The 27,854-nt window shown below is 49.5% G+C and overlaps 1 protein-coding gene across 1 annotated transcript; it reads left to right on the top strand.

Annotated features, from left to right (window-relative positions):
* Positions 1 to 27,620, top strand: LOC118233212 (kinesin-1 heavy chain-like). Its single transcript, XM_035428633.1, has 26 exons — positions 1 to 456; positions 11,610 to 11,697; positions 12,184 to 12,257; positions 12,541 to 12,645; positions 12,780 to 12,828; positions 13,082 to 13,137; positions 13,837 to 13,924; positions 14,857 to 14,981; positions 15,562 to 15,666; positions 15,777 to 15,922; positions 16,395 to 16,543; positions 17,068 to 17,258; positions 17,640 to 17,708; positions 17,930 to 18,136; positions 18,340 to 18,483; positions 18,860 to 19,048; positions 19,646 to 19,763; positions 20,065 to 20,120; positions 20,583 to 20,692; positions 21,715 to 21,816; positions 22,428 to 22,488; positions 22,598 to 22,669; positions 23,049 to 23,153; positions 23,475 to 23,691; positions 24,432 to 24,561; positions 26,067 to 27,620. Exons 1-26 carry the CDS (start codon positions 331 to 333, stop codon positions 26,071 to 26,073), a joined length of 2,889 nt encoding a protein of 962 aa, XP_035284524.1. The 5' UTR covers positions 1 to 330; the 3' UTR covers positions 26,074 to 27,620.
* Positions 27,621 to 27,854: the final 234 nt, after the last annotated feature.

Raw genomic sequence — 27,854 nt, 5'->3', positions numbered from 1 at the left:
GTCGGGATGGGTGCTCGGCGGTGGGAAGAGTCGATATGCCATCAACGTTATCCGCAGAGGTGACGTCACCGGGCATTTCAGACTCCGCCGACACTGCTAGAGGGGAGTGGAAAGCGAACGACAGAATCGCCGGTTATTATGGCTGCCAAACCGGAGAGGAAGTGATATCTTACCCAGAGGAAAAAGAGGGGGATTTTGACTGATCAAGAAAACCGACGTGGAGAAGCCGAAACGACACTCGACGAGGGGGTTGAGCGCGTGCGGGCTCTCACGGGACGGTCATCTGCGCCAGGTTTATTATCGTGAGCTTTCACCCCGAAAGCTGCGAAGATGGCGGACCCGGCGGAGTGCACGATTAAAGTGATGTGCCGCTTCAGGCCCCTGAACAATTCTGAAGTGGTGAGAGGGGACAAGTACATCCCCAAATTTCAAGGTGAAGACAACGTTGTTGTAGGGGTAAGTTTACAATCGGGTGATTTTTTTGCGCCCCTTCTTCTTCAAACGCTTCGCAAGGACTTCCCAGGCTAAGGTAGCTAATACATAGGCAAGGGCATTGCTGCTGTCCACCCTACCTACTGAACTCAATCACTCGCGTGCCCTGTGGTAGCTACCTGTTCCAAAACTAGCACTAACTGATCTGGCTAGTTAGTTTAGCAATCAAGCCAACAACCACTACGGTTAGATGTGTCATAATTAGAATGCAAGTTAATGCAGATAGCGAAGTGATTTGGCTAACTGCCTTTTATATAGCACCAGTCATTTTAGCTGGAACCTGATTTGGGTATAGCATGGACGCAATACGTCCACAATACTGCAATATAATGCACATCTACAGCTATTTGCTGCGTCTGTGTTTGTGATCCAGCGTGTTAGGTGTTTTCCACAGCTGTTACCATGCATATGGTATGACACGAAAATATGAATTGTGCACCTCGTACTCTGGTACAGATTTGTAGACTAGCTAATACGAAGTCTTTATAGATAAACAGATTGTTCTTTGCAACATCAGCGTTGCTGTCGGCACCACAGATCAGATGATGGTCGACTGGATGAAATGTGGCTAGCTAACCAGCTAGCGCAAGCTGGGTGGCTGGTCAGGTTTGTCAGCTGCTCGCTCTGGCCTAGAAAGCTACCGCCTCCCTCTCGTCTCGTATGCAAAACAAAGAGCAGCCGATTTATGGTCAGTAGCTGGCGAATAGCTAGATCTGCGAAAGTGGATTGCCGCACAGTCGTGCCAGTGCATCCGCTCCATGTAAAAAAATCATTTGGCAGCGCTTCCTGCTATGATTCACACTGAGTTCAGGTGGAGATATTAACATCGTTGACCAACTAGCTACGATTTGCACAGGTGTCTTCCAGGTTTCTGTGTACAACGGTGGTGAATTGCGCTCTTTTTACTGTCTTTGCGTTGTTGTGACTTAACAAAACAGTAGAGAAACGCTGACCAGTCTAACGTGGGATAGGACGGCTTGTCGGTCGTATGACATCATTTTGTTCTCCTGCCACGGATACGAAATCTGTCATGAAAATTATGGAACAGCAAGAAATGTGGCTCACCGACCACATGACTGCAGCTTCGCCCCTCATTAAAACATAAGACATGTGGGGATATTTGTCTACGTGCACCTAGATTAAGTTATTACTGGATTTTATTATTTAGTAACGTTATGATTATATGCGTATTAATATATAACAATTAAAGCCGCCATTAATGGTTTGAAACGGGAAAACAGGACGAAAATAAGACTGTCTAACAACCATGTCCGCTTTTTGAGTGTGGGCGTGTCTCAGGACCGAAACTCAAGTGTCGTTTTTAAATCACTGGGCCTTTGGTTCCTGCTGTGGTTAAAATCATTCCTTTTGAACGAATGCTTTATTTTGTGCATTTTATCTTTAAATTTCTACCAGAAAGAATGACGAGACCGCCGTGTAAGTGGCAACCGTCGAGCATCCTCAGTTTAAAAGTTATTTTGAGACTAAAAATAAATACATTTTAATCTCATTGCATCTTATATATAAGCCTAAATGTTAAATTACTCTTTTTGAATCCCTTCACTGGAACCGAGGGGCCAAACCCAAACCATGAAAAACAGCCCCAGGCCATATTCCTCCTCCAGCAGACTTAACAGTTGGCACTGTCCAGACCAGTACAGTTGGCACTATGCATTTGAGCACGCAGCGTTCCTTTGGCATTCTGCCAAACTCGGGTTCGTCCATCAGACTGCCAGATAGCGAGGCGTGATTCATCATTCCAGAGAACACTTTCCACGGCTCCAGAGTCCAATGGCGGTCTGCTTTATACACCACTCCAGCCGACACCTGGTGTTGCGCATGGTGATCTTAGGCTTGTGCACGGATGCTGGGTCGGGGAAAACCCATTTCATGAAGCTCTTGACGAACAGTTCTTGTGCTGACGTTGTTTCCAGAGGCAGTTTGGAACTCTGTAGTGAGCGTTGTAGCCGAGGACAGATGATTATTACACGCTCCAGCACTCGGTGTTCCCGTTCTGTGAGCTTGTGTGGCCTACTGCTTTGCGGCTGAGCTGTTGTTGCTCCTAGACGTTTCCACTTCACAATAACAGCGCTTACAGTTGACTGGGTGAGGGCTAGCAGGTCAGACATTTTAGAAACTGACTTGTTGGAAAGGTGGCATCCTATGACAGTGCCACGTTAAAAGTCACTGAGCTCTTCAGTACAACCCCTTCTACTGCCAGTGTGTGTCAATGGAGATTACATGGCTGTGTGCTTGATTTTATGCACCTGTTAGCAATGGGTGTGGCTGAAATAGCTGAAACCATTAATTATAAAGCGTGTCCACATGCTTTTGGAAATGTAGTATAGCTTGGCATAAATGTTATTTCATACACAATTATATTTTGGGACGTTTTACCTCAGCCACACCGAATGTGGTTGGGAAGTCTTATTTTTATGTATATATTTTTTTGCTTTATGTTGGAGTATCATACTTGGACTGCTGTTCAGATTTCTAGCTGAAAAGTGAAGTGACATTTTTCCCTGAATACCAGGGTCTGGTGTGGGAGTTGTCATGACCGCAGTAAGGTTGGCAGTGACGTTAGCCTAGCTCGTGAAACGTCCTGTTTTTTTCTCCTCTGAGGCTAACAAAGCACGACTTTGCTTAGGTGGATGGCCCAAAACGTGGGTGTGCCCTGTGGATTAGTTTTACACCTCCCTTTATTAGACTTTACCAGCAGGAACTTGTCTTGAAATGTTTTTTTTTTTTTGTTTTTTTTTTTGAGGTTTTGATTTTTTTGTATTACAACAAAAACATGCAGGATTGAATTTCTGTCAGCTCAGTTGACAGGGGGTTTATGCTAAATAGTCTGTAATCTCCTAGCATGTACCTTCATGCGCCATTAAGACCAGTGACATTCCTGGGGTGTTCTTTTCATTCTCGTGTGCACAGGAGGCTGGTGTGATTCCTTAATGGTAGGCTGTAGTTTAGATCTGTGTGTTGCTTTATCCCTCACCAAAGCACACCATCAAGTTCACCGTAAAAAAAAGAATCCCTCCTACACCTGAAAATAAACTTTACCTTTTATTGAGTTCTCTTTTTTCAGTATTGGGCATGAAATGACCTTACGGCCGTGTTTATTCATTGCAAACCCACATCGCCTCGTTTGCGTTCCTGTCAGAGGTGAAGATGTGGGCTGAAAGGTCTCTGCTGAAATTGTAGTTTCTGAAAGGGGTGGCCATTTTGTTTGGGGGGGGGGGGGGGGGCAACATGAGTTGGCGTAAAGCCTAACCGTACATCACTCGAAACGTCAGCGGACAGTTCTGTAATAGCAGCAGTTGGGTGTTTTCTCGCCTTCTCTCTCCACCTCTAATGAAGTCTAACGCCAGCTCTCCATTTTGATCGTCTCCTTTGTGGTTACCTTGGCTTGGCTGGGAATCGGTGTTGCCGAGGAATTTGGGCTGGAGGGCACGATCATTGTCTTGCACCCTCAACCGTTTCATGCAGAGATATGGGTGTGGCCCTGTAGCCATGGCAACATAACCACCTCTGCATAGATCATGCTCCTTCATGGATTTTTCTGCCCGTTTGTTGAATCGATGCGTCGTTGCAGCTGCGGTTGGTTTGGAATTAGGCCCGTTCGTGTCCAGTATTGAGTCAACTTTTGCGCAGCTTCATTTCATCCAGAATGCGGCGCGCATATTTTCACGTTCATTTGTGCGTCTGCTATGAACTCTGCGTTCAGCGCGTACGCCGAGAATCAGACGAATTGAGAACGGCGTACTGCAAACGAGCAGTTTGAACAGAACGGGGATCGAGTTGCAGGGTTTTTCAATTGCATCTTACAGCCTAAAGAGTAGCACTCAATCTTAAATAGATGGAAATTGATTATATATTGTTTAAATGGTTCATATTAAGTTACATTATATTACATTACAGGCGTTTAGCAGATACTCTCATCCAGAGCGACTTACACAGCATTCTACACGGCATTTACACTGCATCCATTCATACAGCCGGATATACACTGAAGTTAAGTATCTTGCTCAAGGGTACAACGGCAGGGCCCTACCCAAGAGTCGAACTTGTGACCTTCAGGTTACAAGACGAGCTCCTTACCCATTATACTACACTGCCTCCCCCCCACAGTACGCTGCTTTAACTGCAGGGGAAGTGTTCTGTGAGGCATTACGGCTGCCCCGTGAGGTTTCAGACTCCCTGAAAGAGAGCGCCGCAGTTCTCTCGGCGTTAAAAGGCCTCTTGGACAGCTGCCATGTTTGTTTGGGGCGCGTCCGCCGCGGCGGACTCCCACGCCACCCGGATGATCGGTCCGTGTTTGCGCTCGACGACGACTTGCGGAATGGGCCGCGTGTGTCTCTGCGTCCGCAGACATGGCGTCTCGTTACATCACGTTTATTTGGCAGACGCTTTCATCCCAAAGCGACGCACAGGAAGCGCACGGTGCTCTCTCTTGCTCGTGTGGCGCACGTAAGGTTTTGCACAGGCCAGATTTTCAGTCGTTTACTTGAAACAATCGAGCGGCTTCTGAACATGGTTTTATTTTGGCTGGCTGCTTGATTAGAGGCGCGTTAGTGTCCCGTTAATGGACTAGACGGACCCCCCCCCCCGCCCCATTGAAACAAATGGAGGAAATGCCACTGATTGAGCTGATAGCACTCGTGTTGCTGATTGGGTGGGTCTCTTCCTGAATTCAGAAGGGCGGTGGTTTTAATTGGGGCTCCTCTGCAGCCCCGTCAGTCTGGCCTCCGTAGAGATGGAGAGAGGGGGCGAGCCGTGCGGCGGAGAAACCTCCCAGCGCGTTTACCGCTATTACGGAGCTGTCCCGGGACGTTCAGAGTGCTGTACGGGCTACGCTTTATGCTCCTAATTCGCAGGTCTGCAGAGAAAAGGGATCAGCTGGCGCAGTAGTTGCCAGTTCTTTACCGGCAGATCTAGCATCCTGCAGGTTTTCACTCCGACCCTAACAGAGCGCACCTCATTCAGCAGCTAGAGCAGGGCTGCCCAACCCTGTTCCTGGAGCTCTACAGTCCTGCAGGTTTTCACTCCGACCCTAACAAAGCACACCTCGTTCACCAGCTAGAGCAGGGCTGCCCAACCCTGTTCCTGGAGCTCTACCCTCCTGTAGGTTTTCACTCCAGCCCGAATTTGGCACACCTGACTCTACTAGTTTGCAGCTCAACAAGATCTGTAGCTGTCGAACGAGGTGCACAGTGTTGGGATCGGAGTGAAAACCGACAGGACGATGGATATTCAGGAACAGGTTTGATGACTTTCTCGGTTGAACCAAGCCAGTGTTTCAGAGATCAGAGAGAGATGGCACCTGAGGTTTAGAGACGTGACAGTTACAGTTTATGGTTTATGGCTTTCTTAACCAACCTGCCCGAGGGTTTGCATTTTATTTAGGGTTTGTCCTTAGGGTAAGGCTTTTTACCGGATGCAATTTCTGAAATCTTCAATCATTTTTAAGACCTGCACTGGGGAAACAAAGAAAATGTTTCAGTCAGCAAATTTGGGGAGAAAAAGGTCTGTTCAGCATTACAATTCCCAGAGAACAGAGAATCTCACTGTTCGTAGAGGAACGCACCTCTGAGACAGGGGATCGTAAAGTCCATAAAGCAGACCGTGTATCGCACTGAACACCACATGCGAACGCACCATGTCGTAATCTCCACGGCCTGTAAACTGTGGTCTCTGTACAGGGCTCTTTTAGATTTTAAAATGTCCAGCGTGTTCCTTCCCCTGTCAGTTTTAGAAGACTCTGTAAAATGAAAGAGTTTTGAGACACGCTCCCATGAGGAAAATGTTCAGTTTATGTAATAATGATATTTTCCTAGTTACACTGCATTGAAACGTCATGGTTTTCTGGAGGTTGCTCCAGTTTGGAGATGGAAACGTTACTTGATGGAAGGAGCTCAGTTGGATGTGCCGAGCATCCCCCAAGATGCTGGCCCATAAATCAGAGATTTGGTCCCCAGTTGGGGGTTTGGGATCCACTGGGCTAGTCAACCACAAGGTGCGGTGGAGGTTGTGGTTCTCTACGAACACACAGTCTTTTTAGAGGTTTTGGAAGTGCCATATACCCGCCCCTCTCCCCACCCCCTTTTGGTAGCATATACGCAAGTGTAGCCCAGTCTCCAATGCAGATGCGCTTACAGGAAAAAGTATGGGTGGGGGGTGTGGGGTGGGGGGTGTTTCTTGGCACTAAATGTGCTGGCAGGCTTAGAAATGGAGCAGTTACGGCAGTTGGTCAGAAAGGCAGGCCCGACGGTAGAATTATTCATGTGCCTCCATTATGGTTCCTGCCGCACACACGCAGAATGGAGTTCTCTAATGTAGAATTATTCATGTGCTTCCATTATGGCTCCTGTTGCTCGCACACTGAATGGAGTTCTCTAATGTAGAATTATTCATGTGCCTCCATTATGGCTCCTGTTGCTCACACACAGAATGGAGTTCTCTAATGTAGAATTATTCATGTGCCGCCATTATGGCTCCTGTTGCTCACACACTGAATGGAGTTCTCCAATGTAGAATTATTCATGTGCCTCCATTGCGGCTCCTGTTGCTCACACACTGAATGGAGTTTTCTAATGTAGAATTATTCATGTGCCGCCATTATGGTTCCTGCCGCACACACACTGAATGGAGTTCTCTAATGTAGAATCATTCATGTGCCGCCATTATGGCTCCTGTTGCTCACACACTGAATGGAGTTCTCTAATGTAGAATTATTCATGTGCCTCCATTATGGCTCCTGTCACTCACACACAGAAAGGATTTCCGTCACAAAACGGCCTCCATTTCCATAACTGTAGCTGCTCCTTTTTTTTTTTTTTTTTTTTGTCACTTTTGAATTTCGTCCTTTAAATGAAAACCACGTTCACACACACACACGCACACAGAGAAAGCTCTGACTCACATTTTGGATATTCATGCTTCATGTTAAGCAGATAGGGGTTTTTACCTCAAGCTGTGCTATAAAAACCTCTTATTGAAACCACTGTAAGTGGTGCCAGCCTGACCATGTTTTGAACCACTTGGTTTGGCCTGTATTATCCAAATCAATAGAAGGAGATGGTCATTAATATTTTGTGCTGAGAACCGCAATCAGGAGATTATGTATCCCAGACAGATAACAGTGTTTACTGTCAGGGAGCAGTAGTGAAATTAACATTTTTACAGTGTTTTTTAATTTTTTTTTTTTTTTACACTGGTGGGTACGTGAGGTCATTCAGGTCAGATAGCCCACTTTGCATAAGGGTACAACAGCAGTACCCCCACCTAGGAATCCCACCTGTGATCTGAGAGACAGCGTAATCGCTGTGGGACGCTGCAGCTTGTGCCCGACGCACACACGAGCAGCGAAGTGAAAGCAGAGCCCTGGAGATGGAGGATAAGGCCTCGGTGCTGTTTGTGGAATTTGCCCCTGAAAGGCGTTTAATAATCAGCGGTGGTGCTGTCCCTGCAGCGGCCCGTTTCTGAGAGAGCGTAACGTCAGCGGGCGAAATGAAGGCAGACATTGAGTCCCTGTGATATTTTAGATCCCCTCCCCCTCCCCCCCCCCCTTACCCTCTGTTTCTTTATTTATTTATTTTTAAATAGCGTATTTATGGGTCATGTGCTTGTTTGTGGGGCGCATCAGCTGAGGTACCTTGCGGTCGTAGCCGTCACGTTGAACGCTGGGTCCGTTTCACGGGAGCGCTAGGTGTGGATTTAGAACCCCACCGCTGGGGGTGACCCTCCAAACACCATCAGCACTTTGAAGCGTGTCTGTAGTTAAGGTGATAAGCTGAGTAAATGCCAGGAGCGGCTCAAAATAGTCTGAACATTATGAGCCGTTTGCACGTGATGTCACTGCCCTGGCCCTCCGCCACCGTCTGGCGCAGTGGGCGACGGCCTGGCCGGATCTCGATGAGCTGCGTTCTGGCTGTAGTTATGGTGTGTGTCTTATACCTTTCTATACCATTCTGTACCCTTTTTACCTTTCTATACAAATGTGTTTTTAGCTGTTGTGAGCTTTTGTCTGCTGGTTACCTTCCTGGTCATGAGTACAGGATCCAGTTTTTTTTTTTTTGATATTTGTTGTTCTTTTAATCATTTGAAAAAACATTTTTATAGGCCTCAGTGTTTCTGCAGCCCTTTACAAATGAACTGAAGTTAAATATTGGCCTTGTAGCTGGCTGTCAATATCTGTGAGATTTAAACAGAGATTTTGAAAGAAGAAATTGGTCCCTAGCATTGGACCAGGCTATACGATCTGCACCGGGATCTGAAATGTTTCTGGGATCTGAAATCCTGAATGTAGGCCTAATTGCTTTAGCCAAAGAAAAATCATAGAACAAATATAAGTGGTTATAGAATAAATAAAGCTGAATGGTCATCACAGATTTGGCTGATTGGGGGCTTAGCAGATACAGTTCCAGCAGTTAACCAGTAATTTCCAATTGCCCCGGAGGTCTGTGATTTGAGTTAACAGGGGTCTAATATCTGAAATTTATGAAGCTGAAATTGAATCCCACGGCATGGGAGCCAGTAGGACACTGTTGCTGATGGGAAACTTGATTAAAATGGTGCCTCTCCTAATGGAGAATGAGCCACTGTGACATCACTTGACTGATTCACCAATAGGATGATTCTACAGTTTTTTTGTTTTTTTTTAAACAGTCACCCTCTGTGTCTTGATTGGTGCCTGAAGCTGTCATTCATTTTCAAAGTCTACTGCCCACGTCTGGAGCATGTTTGCTGACAGAATGCTGACTCAGTCTGTGCTACGTGGTTGTAGTCTGACACTCGTATGCCTGTATGAAGCCCTTTGTTATTCAGGCTGTTTGTCGTCTTCTCTTATGAACGCTGGTATTCATGTGCAGGCGCTTATCTAGAGTGAATTACACAGCCTCTTGTGTGTGAGCATGTGCATAGCACCCAGTTCCATTGTTGTGAAATGTCCTTTGCCCGCAAAAAAAACAGTTTTGTTTCTTTAATAGTCCGAGCTGCTATTACTTCACGGTTTCTCATCAGACTTAAGCGCACACTGTGTAATGGCAGTCAGTGGAGATGGTGGCACAGATGTGCGTATGACTGACAGCAATAATTCAAAATGTGATGTGATTATCTTTATTATATAATTATTATAACATCGTAAACATTAATATAATAATAAAATAATTTTTAAAATGAAGCCCTGTAAACGTTTTGATTAAGTTCCAGTAAACCTGTTTATTGTGGGTTTATACGGGAACGCCTGTGGTAAATTGCTGATCTTGCGCCCATTAATTTGCAGAGCGGGCTTCTGCTTTGTTATGGGAATATTCTGTAATATTTCAGCGCCGTCCCGTTCTGTCTGGGACGTGTTGCCCGGGGGACAGTGTGTTTCGGATGAACGCTAGCGGGGTTTTACAGTACCAGGGGCAGTAAATGCTCAAAGGTTGCTGGCGTGATCTGCTGCAGGGACCTAAGACACACACACACACACGCACACACACACACTGATCACACGCACACACACCGTGATCTTACACACACACACACACACACGCACACAAACACGGACACACACACACCGTGATCACACACGCACACACACATGCATACACACACGCACACACACACACACACACACATCCGGTGTTCTCACACACACACACACACACGCGCGCGGGTGTCACGCGGTTGCTGTGATCAGTAGCTCCCTGTCTTATGACCGCCAGCCGGGTCAGGTGACACTGCAGAGAATGGGCTGTTGGCTCAGAGCCTGTGGGGGGGGTCTAGGAGGAGGGCGGGGGTGACGACCCACACTGTTTTGGGGTCAGTTCTGGGACCGCTCCCTTTTCTGCAGCTCAGATCAGAGTGTATTTGTGTTTCCTCTAAGCAGCCCCAAGGCTAAAAGCAGTGAGGAAGAACTGCCATGGTGGCTTATGGGAAGAGACCCGGGTCTGTATTCTGCTGGAAGAACCAGCGGATCTGAAAGGCCCACAGTGTGTGTGTGTGTGCGTGCGTGTCCGCGTGTGTGCGTTTGAGTGTGTGTGTGTGTGTGTGCATGTGTGTCCGTGTGTGTGTGTGTGTGTGAGATCACGGTGTGTTTGTGTGTGTGTGTGTGTGTGTGCGTGTGCATGGGGTGGTGGTAAGAGGAAATGGGCTGGTGTTACTGTAACCTCAGACCCATAGGAAAGTCTGTGATTATTCCAGCTCCTGCTGTGGGGGGGGGGGGAAAGCAGAGTCTGCAGGGTTCAGGTGTGTTTTGGCACTCAGGTGCCAAAGTCACCGATTGGCGAAAGAGGCAAACAGCCTGTCTCCAAGGCCTTACTGGCTGAAAGGAAAACCAGAAAAAAACCGCAGACACAGCGCCCCCTCCAGGACTGGAGTTAAACCTGCAGACACAGCGCCCCCTCCAGGACTGGAGTTAAACATGCAGACACTGCCCCCTCCAGGACTGGAGTTAAACCTGCAGACACAGCGCCCCCTCCAGGACTGGAGTTAAACATGCAGACGCTGCGGCCCTCCAGGACTGGAGTTAAACATGCAGACACTGCGGCCCTCCAGGACTGGAGTTAAACCTGTAGACGCTGCGGCCCTCCAGGACTGGAGTTAAACCTGCAGACACTGCGGCCCCCCAGGACTGGAGTTAAACCTGCAGACACTGCCCCCTCCAGGACTGGAGTTAAACCAGCAGACACTGCGGCCCTCCAGGACTGGAGTTAAACCTGCAGACACTGCCCCCTCCAGGACTGGAGTTAAACCTCCACACACTACAGCCCTCCAGGATGCTATACAGTTAAAATTTATTTGGTTTGATTACACAGCAGTGTGTAATCAAACCAGTGAGTGTTTGAGCTGTGTGAACTTCATGAAGGACTTCAGAGGGATGTCTTGTGATGAGAGACTTAAGCTTGGTGAAACGTTGGAACAGTTGAGCTAGGATACACTATCGATTACTGAACAGATTCTAACCAACCATCGTGTCTCCCTTTGGAGAGCAAACTCCCCTGATTTATTCAAACGGTTCCACGATTAGCCGCTCATAGTAGCCCCGCCTCTTAACGGGGGGTTCGCTCTGCACCCCCATTGGTTGCCTTGCCCGCCACTCAGACTCAGACGTTCTCTGTGCTTGTCTCCTGCAGGGCAAGCCCTACATGTTTGACCGAGTGTTCCAGTCCAACACGTCCCAGGAGCAAGTGTACAACGCCTGCGCCCGACAGATCGTCAAAGGTACGGTGAGGTCGGTACGGCCGGACGGTTTCCCCGCGGTCCGTACAGCCGGACGGTTTCCCCGCGGTCGGTGCAGCTGGACGGTTTCCCTGCTGTTCGTACAGCTGGACGGTTTCCCCACCTTGGATCAGTTCCAGACCTGGGCCAAATACCTGTTTCTTTTGGATTCAAATACTTTTCTGCGCTTTACTGATCTTGTCTGATCTGTTGGAACCAATGAAATACTATCAAGAAGTGCAAACCCCGCCTTCTGGGTCATATTGGCAGGCTCAGTTACACCAGGCAAGACCAATAGAGCGCAGAAAAGTATCTGAATCCAAAACAAATGCATATTTGACCCAGGTCTGATCAGTTCCTACGGTGCTGAGGGCCTCCACAGTGCATCTGAGGTGGCTGGGAGGCGGGGGGGGGGGGAGCGGGGGGGGGGGGGGGGGGGGGGGGGCTGTTCCCTTGCCTAACACACACACGTGTCTTTATTTCACACAGATGTGCTCGAGGGCTATAATGGAACGATCTTCGCCTACGGACAGACGTCCTCTGGCAAAACGCACACAATGGAGGTAGGGCACCTTTAACGCACCTTTAACGCACCCTGCGGCCTTCTCTGTACGTCTGCAAATGGCTGACCTGTCTCATTATGTGTGGCTACGGCAACCATTCAAAATGGCCGTTCTTCTGATGAATGTGTTATTGAATTAATAAATGAAATGAACAGGATCTTGTGACACTGACATGTCCTGTATTCTCATATTATTGGTTTGATGGCTGATCATTGTAAAGTGCTGGTAAAGACCTTGTTGATCTGGATTGCCTTCTGTGAATTAGATTTTTTTTTTTTTAAAGGGTAACCTCCACGACACAGATGGAATGGGGATCATCCCGAGAATAGTCCAGGACATTTTTAACTATATTTATTCCATGGATGAGAACCTGGAGTTTCATATCAAGGTGTGTACACTTCTGGTGTTAGGAGGTGGTGTGTGTGTGTGTGAGAGTGTGTGTGTGTGTGTGAGAGAGAGAGAGTCTGTGTTGCTGTATGGTTCTATATAATGAGAGAAATTATTATTCTTTTTTACAAACAGGTTTCATATTTTGAAATTTACCTGGACAAAATTAGGGACCTTTTGGATGGTAAGTAAAATAAAACACAAATATCTTTATATCAAGTGTGATTCCTATACTGTTGAATGCCATTCAGCACAGGGAAGTACTGTGCTGTACATGGGTGGTGTATATAGTAATGTTTTGTATTTTTTTTTATGGTCAGATCTTGATGTTTTAAATAAAGGAATTTGTTGTTTTTCAGTGAAGTGCCAAACGCTGCCCATGTCTGTTAAATGTCTGGTTTTGGCGACACACAGCATGTGACTCCTTTCATTTCCAGTGTCAAAGACGAACCTCTCAGTGCACGAAGACAAGAACAGAGTCCCGTACGTGAAGGTGAGTCATCACACAGGCTCCGCCCCCCACCTCCCAATGCCGCCATGGTGACAAATATGCAAATTCATGCAAATGAGAACATTGGCAAGTGCAGTGAGGAGATTTAGCGCCCAACCAGTGCGTCCGTTCAGCCTTTGATTTAAGAACATTTGGTCCCTGTTTGCTCTGAGCCTACGACCCACTTAAAGAGTTAACTTGTGTACTGTGACACATCCGTGGTGCACCTGTCACTGATCCAGGTAGTGCTGCTCCCACACAGGTAAGACCAGAGGGTCTGGAGAGATATCTCAACATCCGTGTGAGCTCAGGCCCAGTGTTAAAATGTCACTCAGTTCATATTGACAGATCAAACAGGAAGAGTGGGCAGCAGTGTAGTATAATGGCTAAGGGAACGGGTTTGGTAGCCTAAAGGTCGCAGGTTTGATTCCCAGATAGGACACCAGGTACTTAACCTGCATTGCTTCAGTACAAATCCAGCTGTATAAATGAATGCAGTGTACATGCTCTGTAAAAGTTGTGCAAGTTGCTCTGCGTAAGAGCGTCTGCTAAATGCCTGCAATGTAACGTGATGTAATGTTCTGTGGTCCGAGTCGTCTCTGTAGTCCCGTAGAAGTGCTTCTCAGGTTGAGCGTTGAGGGACACGCCCAGCTGACACGGTTGGGTTTCTGTCTGGTTTGTCTGTCCGTCTCACCGCCGCAGGGCTGCACCGAGCGCTTTGTCTGCAGTCCGGAGGAGGTCATGGACACCATCGACGAGGGAAAATCGAACCGCCACGTCGCCGTGACGAGTAAGCCCCCCCCCCGCCCTGCCCCGCCCCGCCACTGAGTCGCCCGCGTGTCCAGCTCCTCCTCTTTCACCTCACAGCTCATCATCTTCAGCCCTGACAGACTGCAGGCCCGTTCAATTACACGCCCGATAGGGCCCATCACCGTGACCTCATTTCCTTTTTCATGATGTCATTGGTTTCCCCCCCTTGGCCCTGCATAGGGTTGTTCAGTGATTTACTCTGGTCTAGTTTAAGGCATGACCTAATCGCCTTGTTTGGAACAAATTACGTCACTGGAAAGTAACCACAATTCTGACAGTCTGTGTCTCATACATATATTTCTTTCTTTTATTGGAATTATTCGGGCTGTACTTATTTGACCTTTTTCTCTAAACATTGACTAAATTTGTAGCATCGTACATTTACGGTTCTTTTGGAACCTAAATTCAATGAATGTTTCATATTAAACCATTAGAAGCCATCCCCTTGTTTTATAAAAAACTTTTAGAGGTCATTGTTTGCTTTATTATAGACTGTTAGGACCTTTCTGTTATCCCAGGGGATGTTAATGTTGTTCTGGTGGCTGATCTGGCTGATTCATCCTCATTAACGGGCCCTGCTGAAGTCCAGAAGCATATTACTGAGGGCCAGACTTCCTGCCTGACGATAACCTCTCTGTTCTCACTCTGTCTCTATCTCTGTCTCTCTCTCCCTCCCTCCCTCCCTCTCTTTCTCTCTCGCTCCCACCTCCCTCTCTCTCTCCCTCCCTCTCTCTCCCTCACTCTCTCTCTCATTCTCTCCCTCTCTCTCTCTCCCTCACCCTCTCTTTCCCCACCTCCCTCTCTCTCTCATTCTCTCCCTCTCTCTCTCTCCCTCACCCTCTCGCTCCATCCGCCCCCCCCCCCTCTCTCCCTCCCTCTCCCTCCCTCCCTCCCTCCCCCTCTCTCTGGCAGATATGAACGAGCACAGTTCCCGGAGTCACAGTATCTTCCTCATTAACGTGAAGCAGGAGAACACTCAGACTGAGCAGAAGCTGAGTGGGAAGCTCTTCCTGGTGGATCTGGCCGGGAGCGAAAAGGTACAGAGCGTACCGAGAGCTGAAAGTGCCCAAACTGTGTACAGTCACTGTCCGACTGTACCCAGAGCCCATGTCACTCAAACTAGGCACAGTCACTGTCCGACTGTACCCAGAGCCCATGTCACTCAAACTAGGCACAGTCACTGTCCGACTGTACCCAGAGCCCATGTCACTCAAACTAGGCACAGTCACTGTCCGACTGTACCCAGAGCCCATGTCACTCAAACTAGGCACAGTCACTGTCCGACTGTACCCAGAGCCCATGTCACTCAAACTAGGCACAGTCACTGTCCGACTGTACCCAGAGCCCATGTCACTCAAACTGCACAGTCACTGTCCGACTGTACCAAGAAGTCATTTCACTCAAACTGGGTACAGGCGCTCTTCAAATTTACAGAGCTCTTGTCACTCAAACTAGGTACAGTTAGAGGCATTGTGAGACTGTACAGCGTTCAGATCACTCAACCTATGGCACTGCAATGCCCTTTCACATGGGTGAACCTGGAGAACATTAATGTTCCCTTACCTGTGCTGAGGGTGTAGGCCTGAGTGTGAGGTGTGTGTGTGTGTGTCTCTGCAGGTGAGTAAAACCGGAGCGGAGGGGGCAGTCCTGGACGAGGCCAAGAACATCAACAAGTCGCTCTCATCCCTGGGAAACGTCATCTCTGCCCTGGCAGAAGGCTCTGTGAGTACACTGCTGTGTATGGGTGTGTGTGTGTGTGTGTGTGTGTGTGTGTCTGTCTGTGTGTGTGTGTGTGTAATGCCCCCACCTCATTAATAATCCCTCTCTCTCAGACATATGTCCCGTACAGAGACAGTAAGATGACCAGGATCCTGCAGGACTCCCTGGGGGGCAACTGCAGGACCACCATCGTCATCTGCTGCTCTCCCTCCTCCTACAACGAGGCGGAGACCAAGACCACCCTGATGTTCGGCCAGAGGTGAGACCAGGCCCGCAAACCGGTCACCACACACACTGAACGTACATGACCAGGTCCCCAAACCACTCACCACGCATACTGAACGTACAGTACTACTGTAGCCTGTCAAGCTAAATCAAAAGGGCCTGGTTATCAAATGGAAGGCATGTTTCGTTTCAGTAATGCAGGATTTTTTCGTAGTTTTTTTTTTGTTTGTTTGTTTGTGATGTCACAAAGGTTATCCTTAATGTTTGTGACGTTACAAATGAAATACGTACTTGTTGTAACATCACATCATACTTATTGTAACATCACAAAAACAGTATTGATTTGTATGACATCACAAACAGAAATGTCTGGTGTTTGTGATGTCACAAGTGTAATGTTGAGGTGTGCAGTGCCGTGAAGGAAGCGGTTGGGGTTTATGACATCACAAGTGAGATTTCGGGTGTCTGCGACATCACATGTGACACCCGGTGTTCTGTAACTGCAGGGCAAAGACAATCAAGAACACGGTGTGTGTGAACATGGAGCTGACGGCCGAGCAGTGGAAGAAGAAGTACGAAAGGGAGAAGGAGAGGAACAAGACGCTGCGCAACACGGTGACGTGGCTGGAGAACGAGCTGAACCGCTGGCGCAACGGTGAGAGACGCCGGGGGGGGGGGGGGGGGGGAAGACCGGCAGTGTGCGACTCCGTTTGAAATCCCCCTGCTACTTGTGTGCATTTGAGGCATTTGGTGTTGAGTTTGTGTGCATTTGCTGCATTTGGTGTTGAGTTTGTGTGCATTTGCTGCATTTGGTGTTGAGTTTGTGTGCATTTGCTGCATTTGGTGTTGAGTTTGTGTGCATTTGCTGCATTTGGTGTTGAGTTTGTGTGCATTTGCTGCATTTGGTGTTGTGTTTGTGTGTATTTGCTGCATTTGCTGCCAGTTGTGTAAGTGTAATTGGATAAAGACAACCGTTAAATTAATAAATTGCAGTGCATGTTGTAGGCAGTAGATGGCAGTAGGTAATGAATGTTTGGTCTTTTCATTCATTCAAGTTGACGAGATGCACAAATCCTCACGGAATGATTACCTGGCAGTGTGGACGTACAGTATGCTTCAGTTGGGTTTGTCCCATTCGGGCAAGCTCGGCCGGGCTGACCTCTGTGTCGCCCCCTGCAGGAGAAAGCGTGCCGGTGGCGGAGCAGTTCGATAAGGAGAAGGCCAATGCCGAGTTCCAGGCCCTGGACAACGTGGTGATCAACGAGAAGCCCGCCTCCACGCCCGGCGTGCCCGGGGTTCGGCTCACCGACGCCGAGAAGGACAAGTGCGAGGCCGAGATCACCAAGCTCTACAAGCAGCTGGACGACAAGGTGAGACAGCGCCCCCTGTGGGCTAATGGAGTATTGCACGTAAAAGAGCACTGAAGTGTTTTACAGGGCTACATTCATTTACTGATGGAATGAGTACTTGCAGACAGCAAGGGATAAGTGGATTTTGTTTTTCTATTGAGTGCTGTGGTGTTGTCGACGAGTGCAGTGTTCCCTCCCCAGGATTTCTGTAATGGCTGTTTGCAGCTGTGTGATGGCTGTGCTGTGTAACAGCTGTGTGTAATGGCTGTGTGTAATAGCTGTGTGTAATGGCTGTGCTGTGTAACAGCTGTGTGTAATGGCTGTGCCGTGTAACAGCTGTGTGTAATGGCTGTGCTGTGTAACAGCTGTGTGTAATGGCTGTGCTTTCTCTGTGTTCTCTAGGATGATGAGATCAACCAACAGAGCCAGCTGGCTGAGAAGCTGAAACAGCAGATGCTGGATCAGGACGAGGTGAGTGTCAATCAGAGTTCCGCCCATTTTTACTGGTGAGTGTCAGTCAGAGCTCCGCCCATTTTTACTGGTGAGTGTCAGAGCTCTGCCCATTTTTACTCTTCTCATAGAATAGAAAACAATTTTTTGTGTGTGTATGTGTTTCTGTGTATGTGTGTGCGTGTGTGTGTGTGTTTCTGTGTATGTGTGTGCTATAAATATGTGCTCTGGCCCCCCCCCAGCTGCTGGCCTCCTCCCGGCGCGACTATGACAACCTGCAGACGGAGCTGAACCGGCTCCAGGCGGAGAACGAGGCCTCCAAGGAGGAGGTGAAGGAGGTGCTGCAGGCCCTGGAGGAGCTGGCCGTCAACTACGACCAGAAGAGCCAGGAGGTGGAGGACAAGACGCAGGAGTTCGAGATCCTGAGCGAGGAGCTCAACCAGAAATCGGTGAGACCCCGGGGGTTACCAGGGTAACCAACTGGTGCTGTGCGCTGTGTTCTGAACCGGTTCTGACCCGCTTCAGGTTGTGGCCTGAAGATACAACCTGAAGCAGTCTTGATTGTTTTGACGTTGTGTTGTCCCTCTCTCTCTGTTTCCCTCTCTCCCTATCTTTCTCTCTCTCTCTTTCTCTCTCTCTCTCTCTTTTCCAGACCGTTCTGTCCTCCATTGACTCGGAGCTGCAGAAGCTGAAAGAGATGACCAGCCACCAGAAGAAGAGGGTGACTGAGATGATGTCATCGCTCCTCAAGGACCTGACCGAAATCGGCATCGCCGTGGGCAGCAACGACATTAAGGTAAGCCCCGCCCACCCGACGAGGGGGCGTGTTCCTGTTTTTCCAGGTTGTTCCATGTCTAATCAGGAAATACTTTTCCTAAATATTTCTGGGGCCACTTGTGTTTTACTTTATTGCTGAAGGTTCTTTCCTGCTTTGAGCTGTTAGAGTTATTGTGTGACTGTGTTTGTGTGTGTGTGTGCGTGTGAGTGTGTGCTTACATTTAATATCTTAAAATCAGTAGTTCCTGATTAGTCCCAAAAAAAATCAGGGGGAAATCCTTTGCTGGGTGACTTCACCACGTTTTTTTATGTGTCTGCTTGAGAGCTGATTGGTTGGACGTAGTGACATCTTTTGTGCCTCTGCCTCCCCCCCCCGGCCCATCCGTCTCCCGTAGCAACACGAGGGCAGCGGGCTGATAGACGAGGAGTTCACGGTGGCGCGGCTCTACATCAGCAAGATGAAGTCGGAGGTGAAGACGATGGTGAAGCGCTGCCGGCAGCTGGAGGCCTCGCAGGCCGAGAGCAACAACAAGATGGAGGAGACCGAGAGGGAGCTGACCGCCTGCCAGCTGCGCATATCACAGGTACGCTGCGCATACCGCCTGCCAGCTGCGCATATCGCAGGTACACCGCACTGCGCATACCGCCTGCCAGCTGCGCATATCACAGGTATGCTGCGCATACCGCCTGTCAGCTGCGCATATCGCAGGTACGCTGCGCATACCGCCTGCCAGCTGCGCATATCGCAGGTACGCTGCGCATACCGCCTGCCAGCTGCGCATATCACAGGGATGCCGCGCTGCGCATACCGCCTGCCAGCTGCGCATATCACAGGTATGCTGCGCATACCGCCTGTCAGCTGCGCATATCGCAGGTACGCTGCACTGCGCATACCGCCTGCCAGCTGCGCATATCACAGGTATGCTGCGCATACCGCCTGCCAGCTGCGCATATCGCAGGTACACAATGCTGCAGTAACAGTGATATTACAGATGTGTAATTACATACACTACATGGCCAAAAGTATCTGCGCACCCCTTGGTCTGGTGCGTACAATCACATTCTAGAAGATTCTGTGCTTCCCCGGCAGTTTGGGGAAGTCCCTTTCCTGTTTCAGCATGACAATGCCCCCATGCTCCCCCCCCCCCACCTCGCTCTAACCCCCCCTTCCCCCCTCCCAGCATGAGGCCAAGATCAAGTCCCTGACGGAGTACCTGCAGAACGTGGAGCAGAAGAAGAGGCAGCTGGAGGAGACCGTGGACTCCCTGAACGAGGATCTGGTGAAGATCAGCGCGCAGGGTAAGGCCGGGCCTGCCCGCCGTGCCCACGTGCCCTGTGCCACACGCGTGTGCCAGTCTCCTGCTGTCCGTAGAGAAACGCAACCACACTCCACCAGACACAAAACTGTGCCCCCTCCCCCCACTGACACCAACCGCCTTATTCAGGTCTTACACTCCACAGGCCTTCAATTTTGGCCAAGTTCGACTTCTTATCTAAGTATATACTGCCCCTTAGGGCTAGAACGCCACTGCATTTGCGTCTCATATGCACCCCCTAGTGTTGAAAAGGAGAATGACGGTGAGATGTTCTTCCCTCACAGAGAAAGTCCATGCCATGGAGAAGGAGAGCGAGGTCCAGACTGCCAATGAAGTGAAGGTATGATGTGATTAATTACGCAACTCAGCGTTCAAATGCCATTGGCCTGCATATGTTCATACCATTAAAAGCTAATCTAATTGAAACACAGGAATGTTCAAAAATATGAATGGAAGAATTAACAAAAACGGTGTGTAATGGCAGGTACTGAACATGGGAAATATAATTCATACTGAGTAAATATCAGAAATCACAGGTAAAGGAAGTGCATTTAAAGGTTAATTCTTTCCCCTGGAGTTTGGACAACAGAAAGTGTGTAAGGGTTAAATGTTTCCCCTGTTCCTTGGCCTACAGGAAGTGTGTAACGGTTAAATGTTTCCCCTGTTCCTTGGCCTACAGGAAGTGTGTAACGGTTAAATGTTTCCCCTGTTCCTTGGCCTACAGGAAGTGTGTAACGGTTAAATGTTTCCCCTGTTGCTTGGCCTACAGGAAGTGTGTAACGGTTAAATGTTTCCCCTGCAGGAGGCGGTGGAGAAGCAGATCCAGAATCACCGCGAGGCTCACCAGAAGCAGATCGGCAGCCTGCGGGACGAGCTGGAGCAGAAGGAGAAGCTGATCACCGAGCTGCAGGAGTAAGACTCCTCCTCCCTGTCCCACACGGCCCCGCTTTGGGGGTTCTCTCTGTCTGCCACACACCATCCTGCTTTGGGGGTTCTCTCTGTCTGCCACACACCATCCCACTTTGGGGGTTCTCTCTGTCTGCCACACACCATCCCACTTTGGGGGTTCTCTCTGATATCAGGGGGTCTCCTCAGTGCTGTCCTGTCTTACCATGTCTCTGCGCTCTTACTGATCATCTTCACCTTCAGAATGATGAAGACCCTGTTGGGTTGAAACGTTGCTTTTTAGTCAATAAAGTATTGGGAGCTGTAATCCAGTGTGCGGATATCCATTTTCCTTCTATCTTCACATGTACTTTTATCCTGCACCTGGCCTAAAAACAGGTTGGATGTGCACACAGCTACTCTACTGTACTCTGTTGGAGGACCCTTAGTTATGTGCTTGTGGGGAAATTTTTAGGGTTCTGAGCGCTTGGGTTATGAGTACACAGTGGCGGTGTTATGTAGTTTTGTAGTTCTGAGGTGGCGGTGTTAAGGGGTTTTGTAGTTCTGAGGGGGCAGTGTTAAGGGGTTTTGTAGTTCTGAGGGGGCGGTGTTAAGGGGTTTTGTAGTTCTGAGGTGGCGGTGTTAAGGGGTTTTGTAGTTCTGAGGGGGCGGTGTTAAGGGGTTTTGTAGTTCTGAGGGGGCAGTGTTAAGGGGTTTTGTAGTTCTGAGGGGGCGGTGTTAAGGGGTTTTGTAGTTCTGAGGTGGTGGTGTTAAGGGGTTTTGTAGTTCTGAGGGGGCGGTGTTAAGGGGTTTTGTAGTTCTGAGGGGGCGGTGTTAAGGGGTTTTGTAGTTCTGAGGGGGCGGTGTTAAGGGGTTTTGTAGTTCTGAGGTGGCGGTGTTAAGTGGTTTTGTAGTTCTGAGGTGGCGGTGTTAAGGGGTTTTGTAGTTCTGAGGGGGCGGTGTTAAGGGGTTTTGTAGTTTTGAGGTGGCGGTGTTAAGGGGTTTTGTAGTTCTGAGGTGGCAGTGTTAAGGTCTCCTGTCCTCTGCAGTCTGAACCAGAAGACGGTGCTGGAGCAGGAGCGCCTGAGGGTGGAGCACGAGAAGCTGAAGGCGGCCGACCAGGAGAAGAGCCGCAAGCTGCACGAGCTCACGTACGTACCTGTCACCCCCCCCCCCCCCCCCCCAAAACCCCCCCACACCCGACTCTGCCCCGCCCCCTACCTCTGTCCCTAGTCCCGCCCCCTGCCACTGGCTGCACCCCCTGTCTCTGTCCCTCGTCCCGCCCCCTGCCACTGGCTGCAGCCCCTGTCTCTGCCCCTGGCCCCGCCCCCTGCCACTGGCTTCACCCCCTGTCTCTGCCCCTGGCCCCGCCCCCTGCCACTGGCTCCACCCCCTGTCTCTGTCCCTGGCCCCGCCCCCTGCCACTGGCTGCAGCCCCTGTCTCTGTCCCTAGTCCTGCCCCCTGCCACTGGCTCCACCCCTGCCTCTGTCCCTTGCCCCGCCCCCTCCCTAGTCCCACACCCTGCCACTGGCTCCACCCCCTGCCTCTGTCCCTGGCCCCGCCCCCTGCATCTGGCTCCACCCCCTTCCTCTGTCCCTGGCCTCATCCCCTGTCTCTGGCTCCACCCATTGCCTTGCCCTGTTCATTTAATTGTTTGAGATATTTTGGCAAATCATCTTGAAAAGCTTTTTGTGTGTGTGTTACTGTGTGTGTGCGTGTGCGTGCGTGTGTTCACGTTACTGTGTGTGTGTGTGTGTACAGAGTGATGCAGGACCGGAGGGAGCAGGCCAGACAGGATCTGAAGGGCCTGGAGGAGACTGTGGTAAGCGGGTCACACTTTTTGCAGTGGCTTCTGGGATTGTTCTGTTCTGAGCTTAGGGGGTCTGTTCTCACTGCATCCACCCCCCCCCCCCCTTCTGCGCCCGTGCCAGGCCAAGGAGCTGCAGACTCTGCACAACCTGAGGAAGCTCTTCGTTCAGGACCTGGCCACAAGAGTCAAGAAGGTAGGCAATGATGTCAGTCCACCAGAAGTTACTAAAATATCTCAGGAACCTTGTTCTTTGTGAAGACCTGGGAAAAATGTCCGACTTAGCTCTCGAGACCAGGGATGGCCAACCTTGGTCCTTCACTGTAAAATCTACAACTAGTTCAGACCCACAGAACCAGGTGAGGGGATTAAAGTGTCTAATCAGCTGCTTTTATTGATAAATTACAAAAACAGCACTCTCTGCCATTCTTCTGGACCAAAGTTGGGAACTGTTAGTTGAAGACCATAGGCACTGACCTTCCAAATCAGGGAAGATTAAATTCCAACAAATAAGCCCTAGAAGACCAGATGTTCTGGCATGTGACTTGACGGACGTCCTCTCTCTCTCTCCTCAGAGCACAGAGTTGGACTCCGATGACACTGGAGGCAGTGCTGCTCAGAAGCAGAAGATCAACTTCCTGGAGAACAATCTGGAACAACTCACCAAGGTCCACAAGCAGGTAAACGTGCATGATGCATTCTGAACAAGTCACCAAGGTCCACAAGCAGGTAAACGTGCATGATGCATTCTGAACAAGTCACCAAGGTCCACAAGCAGGTAAACGTGCATGAGTGGAATTCCTGACGTCTTTTTAAATAAAGTTTCTTCTGAAAAACTTTCTAAAATAGCTTTGATTTAGTCTGATAATTCTCTTATCTGTACTAATGTTAATGCTCTGAATAGATAAGGCTGCACTCTAACCACCAGCTATTGTGGTCTTCCCACATAATGACGCTGACTGAGCGAGCTCTTTGATTGGTTCCCTCCCCCCCCCCCCCAGCTGGTGCGGGACAACGCGGACCTGCGCTGCGAGCTCCCGAAGCTGGAGAAGCGCCTGCGGGCCACGGCGGAGCGGGTGAAGGCGCTGGAGTCCGCGCTGAAGGAGGCGAAGGAGAACGCCTCGCGCGACCGCAAGCGCTACCAGCAGGAGGTGGACCGCATCAAGGAGGTGGTGCGCGCCAAGAACATGGCACGCCGCGGGAACTCCGCGCAGATCGGTGGGTCTCTCCCCTCGTCTGGCAACCCCATCACCATGGCATTAGTTTAGTAGATGCTCGGGAACTCCGCGCAGATCGGTGGGTCTCACCCCTCGTCTGGCAACCCCCATTATCATGGCATTAGTTTAGTATTGGGGCGATATAGCTCAGGAGGTAAGACCGATTGTCTGGCAGTCGGAGGGTTGCCGGTTCAAACCCCACCCTGGGCATGTCGAAGTGTCCTTGAGCAAGACACCTAACCCCTAACCCCTAACTGCTCTGGCGAATGAGAGGCATCAATTGTAAAGTGCTTTGGATAAAAGCGCTATATAAATGCAGTCCATTTACCATTTAGTAGATGCTCGGGAACTCCGTGCAGATTGGTGGGTCTCTACCCGGTCTGGCAACCCCCATTACCATGGCATTGGCTTAGTAGATGCTTGGGAACTCCGTGCTGATCGGTGGGTTTCACCCCTCCTCTGGCAACCCCATTACCATGCCATTAGTTTAGTAGATGCTTCTGATCCAGAGTGGATTACTATGTAGGAGGAACATGAGTGCATTCGCCCCAAGCTGTATGAGCCAGGTCTGGCTAACGGCATTCCCAGACCAGGAAGTGTTTGGGTTACTCCGCTAGCCTAGAAAAGAGCTCCTGCTGACCAAGTCGACCGAAAGCCAGAGCGCGAGTCCTGACAATTCACACGGATTTCAGAACCAAACAGAAACCTCTTCCTCTTCCTCCTCCTCCTCCTCCCCTGCAGCCAAACCCATCCGGCCCGGCCAGCAGCCTGTGGCTTCGCCCACCCACCCCGGCGTGACCCGCGGCGGCGGGTTCTACCAGAACAGCCAGACCGTCGCCATCCGGGGGGGCGGCAGCAAGCAGGAGAAGCCGTGAGTACTGCGCCGTGGACGTTTCGTATCCGGATGAGTCACCTGGGGGGGGGGGGGGGGGGGGAGTGTTTCACAAAGCAGGATTACTGAGTTAGAGCTGTATAACTGCACCGAGTAAAACCCAGAACAGCTCTTTTTACTTCAGTTCATGTTCCAAATTTGGGAGGGTTTTGGGTTTTACCCCACCATTTTGTTGGTTCTGATCCCATATTTAGGGAGGGTTCTGGGTTTTAACCCCCCACCCCCCTCTGTCAGTTCTGAACCTCAGTGAGCTCGTCCTGCAGCTGTGTCCTCACCCTACCCCCCCGCCCCCACCCTCCACCCCCCACAATCAGACTTTTTGTCATTCTGAACTCAATTTAAAGGGAAGGCCCGTTCACCACAGCCGTAATGAGTCTGTATTTTAAAGTGGTCAATTTGGGGCGCTCTTCTCTGCACCGAGGTCCGTCCCCTGCTTCCGTTTCCCATGGCAACCCCTCGGCCGAGCTACGTGCTTTCCTATTGGCTCTTCCTCCATGAGCTGGTGAAAAAAATCAGCCAATTAAAACGCTCTCTCCCCTGGGGCTCACGGCCACAGTCGGGACCGGTACATTCAGGATTCGAACCCGGAGCTCCACCTGAAATGAGATTTTAGCTCGTTGGGTCAGCCAGATGGCCCAGAATGCTCGGGCACGACTCATTCGCCAGCTGTAATGACAAGTTTTTTTTTTTAATTTTTTTTTTTTTATTGGCCCTTTTTTTTAAGCGGTGTTGAAACCTTGCCCTGGGTTAGCCCGAGGGCGCTGGTGCAGGCGTGGCGTGCAGTGAAACTCACACACAGGTGTGGCTCGCTCGGCAGGACCAGGACAGTACACAGGCGTGGTGCGCAGAGGATTTAGCTCCGCACGCTGCGTTTGCTCTCCTGTCTACTCTGAATGCACAATGCAGCGCATAAACACAGATCTAGATGTACGACGTACGCATGTGTGGCTGCTTCATCAGATGGAACAGGTAGACTGGTCACCTGGGCATAGGGCTGGAACCCAAGCAAACCTGTGGAAAAGTGTCTGTTTACCTGCAAAGGTGAGGTCAGCCAGGTCTTATTTTCACCTGTGGATCCTCTCTGACCTTCTCTCAGGTTTTCCCCGCAGTCCTTGAAATCCCTTTAAAATGCGTTCACTCTCGAAAGTCATTAAAAAAAGTGTTCCAAATATTCCACTGTCCTCAAAGTCTGAGAAAAGTGGGCAGATAAAAAAGAATGACCTTTCACGTGACCCCGGACGCCTTTGCGTTGCAGTGATGTGCATCAGAACGTACGGCTACCTGGCGAAACCACAGCCCTGTTGCTGAAAGTGGCTCTGGCTACTGTGCTGGAAATAGATCTCGATAGTCATGCGTTTGTCCTAAAAAGGCCTTTGAAAAGTCACGGGGAGTGTAAATGTGATTTGAGTGCGCTTTGTGTAAAAGGTTACTCTCTCTCTCTCTCTCTCTCTCTATTCCTCTCTCCTCTCTCTCTCTCTCTCCAGTTGCTGAAGACTGAACATCGTCTCGGAGGAGGAGGCGGATGTTGTGCAGAAACCTGTCATTCCGTTGCAGTGGACTTTCCCCCCCTCGGGGGGAAGCTGGGAGGAAGATTAAATATATAAATATATATAAATATTATATAAATATACCTGGCCTGTACAGTTCTACCCCTTATCCCTTTTCTCTTCCTAAATGAAATCTGATTTCCTTTCAAAACAAAAACGAGACAAAAAAAAAAAAACATCAAAAGAACAGTGAGTGCAATCTAGACATCCTGGGGGGAGAATGAACTCCTTTATGACTTCTAACGTGTAGCTCTTGTTTTATTGCACAGTTTTTCATCTGTCATATCTTAAGACTAGTCTGCACTGTGCCAAGCTGAATGTATGTTAGGTAGGTTTTCAAAGGCAAAAAAAAAGACAAAGAAGAATACTCCTAGCATTAATGTCCTGGCCTAATTCATGCACATTTCCTGTTGTGGGGAGGTTGGAGGGAAGTTGTAAAGTCCTATCTGTGTAGATCTGATGAGCTTGTTTAAAGCGTTGAATCGAACTGAGATGCGTGCTGTACTTACTCTTCCGTTGTAAAGATTTAAATGAACCTGTATTTCACGTGTTTTTCCCAGAAACGGGTGTTTGGACCTGGGGATGATCCTGTTAAAATATGATATTCTCATGTGGAACAACAGGGGCACTTATGGTTAAAAATAATAATAATAATAATAATAATGATAGAAACTATATTAACAGAGGAAGGTATTCCTGCAAGCTGCTTTGGGGGATTTGAGAGAAAAAAAATACCTCGTCAAAAACGGATTTCAGCAAAATTTAATTTGCTGTTTATTGAAGGCGAAATGGGTTAAAGGCATTGTTATTGAACACTGCAGATTCGGTGTCTGCGTACGCGAGCGTGTAGTCGCTCGACGAATGAAATGCAACACATGCTTGTCCTGTCCTTGTTCTCGCCCAATCCGTTTGTCTGCTTGTGCTTTTAACAAGGCGGTTCTCGCTCTCTCCGATATCGCTAGACGGTGTCGGACTGTAATAAGACACTGGTAGCCTGTTGTTGTTTTTTTTAGGAAGTAGTATTTAGACGTGAAGATCACGCGTTGCGCACACGTTTTAGACCAGAGTTCTGTCTGACGGGGGCGAACAGAGCTCGTCTGTTGGCACTGTTGAGATGCTGCTTAAACCTGCAAAGGGGCATTCTGGAATGCGTGGAATGTCCCGTTTTGAGACATGACCTCAGAAGTGTTGGGGAGACGCAGATTCATTGTGTTTCATTGTGGGGAGACGCAGATTCGTTGTGTTTCATTGTGGGGAGAGGCAGATTCATTGTGTTTCATTGTGGGGAGATGCAGATTCGTTGTGTTTCATTGTGGGGAGACGCAGATTCGTTGTGTTTCATTGTGGGGAGATGCAGATTTGTTGTGTTTCGGTGCACGTCGCGGAGAGCAGGGGCCTTCTTCCAGGCGGCTTGAAGTCCATTCCTGATCGTTTTGTCGTTTTGTTTTAGCGCTGAGGAATGGGCATGTGCACAACCAGCCCCCCCCCCCCCCACCCCCCCTAAAAAAAGGTCCCTGTCCAGTCCAATGTGAGTGACACCAACTAGGCGAGTCATACCCCCCCCCCTCTTCCAGTGGCTCCGTTTCACGCTCTCTGATCAGCCAATCAGCTGAGCCGGAGCCCCCCCCCCCCCCCTCCACAGCAGAGGCTGTAGCGCTGCCATCTGTGCCCTGCCCTTTCTGACACCCCCACCTTGCTTCCTGTAAAGAAGTAAATAGAAACAGG

Source organism: Anguilla anguilla, chromosome 8, assembly GCF_013347855.1.
Source record: "Anguilla anguilla isolate fAngAng1 chromosome 8, fAngAng1.pri, whole genome shotgun sequence".
Lineage (NCBI taxonomy): Eukaryota > Metazoa > Chordata > Actinopteri > Anguilliformes > Anguillidae > Anguilla > Anguilla anguilla.
Note: the sequence above shows the minus strand (reverse complement) of the source record. Positions and strands in the feature narration are given on the sequence as shown.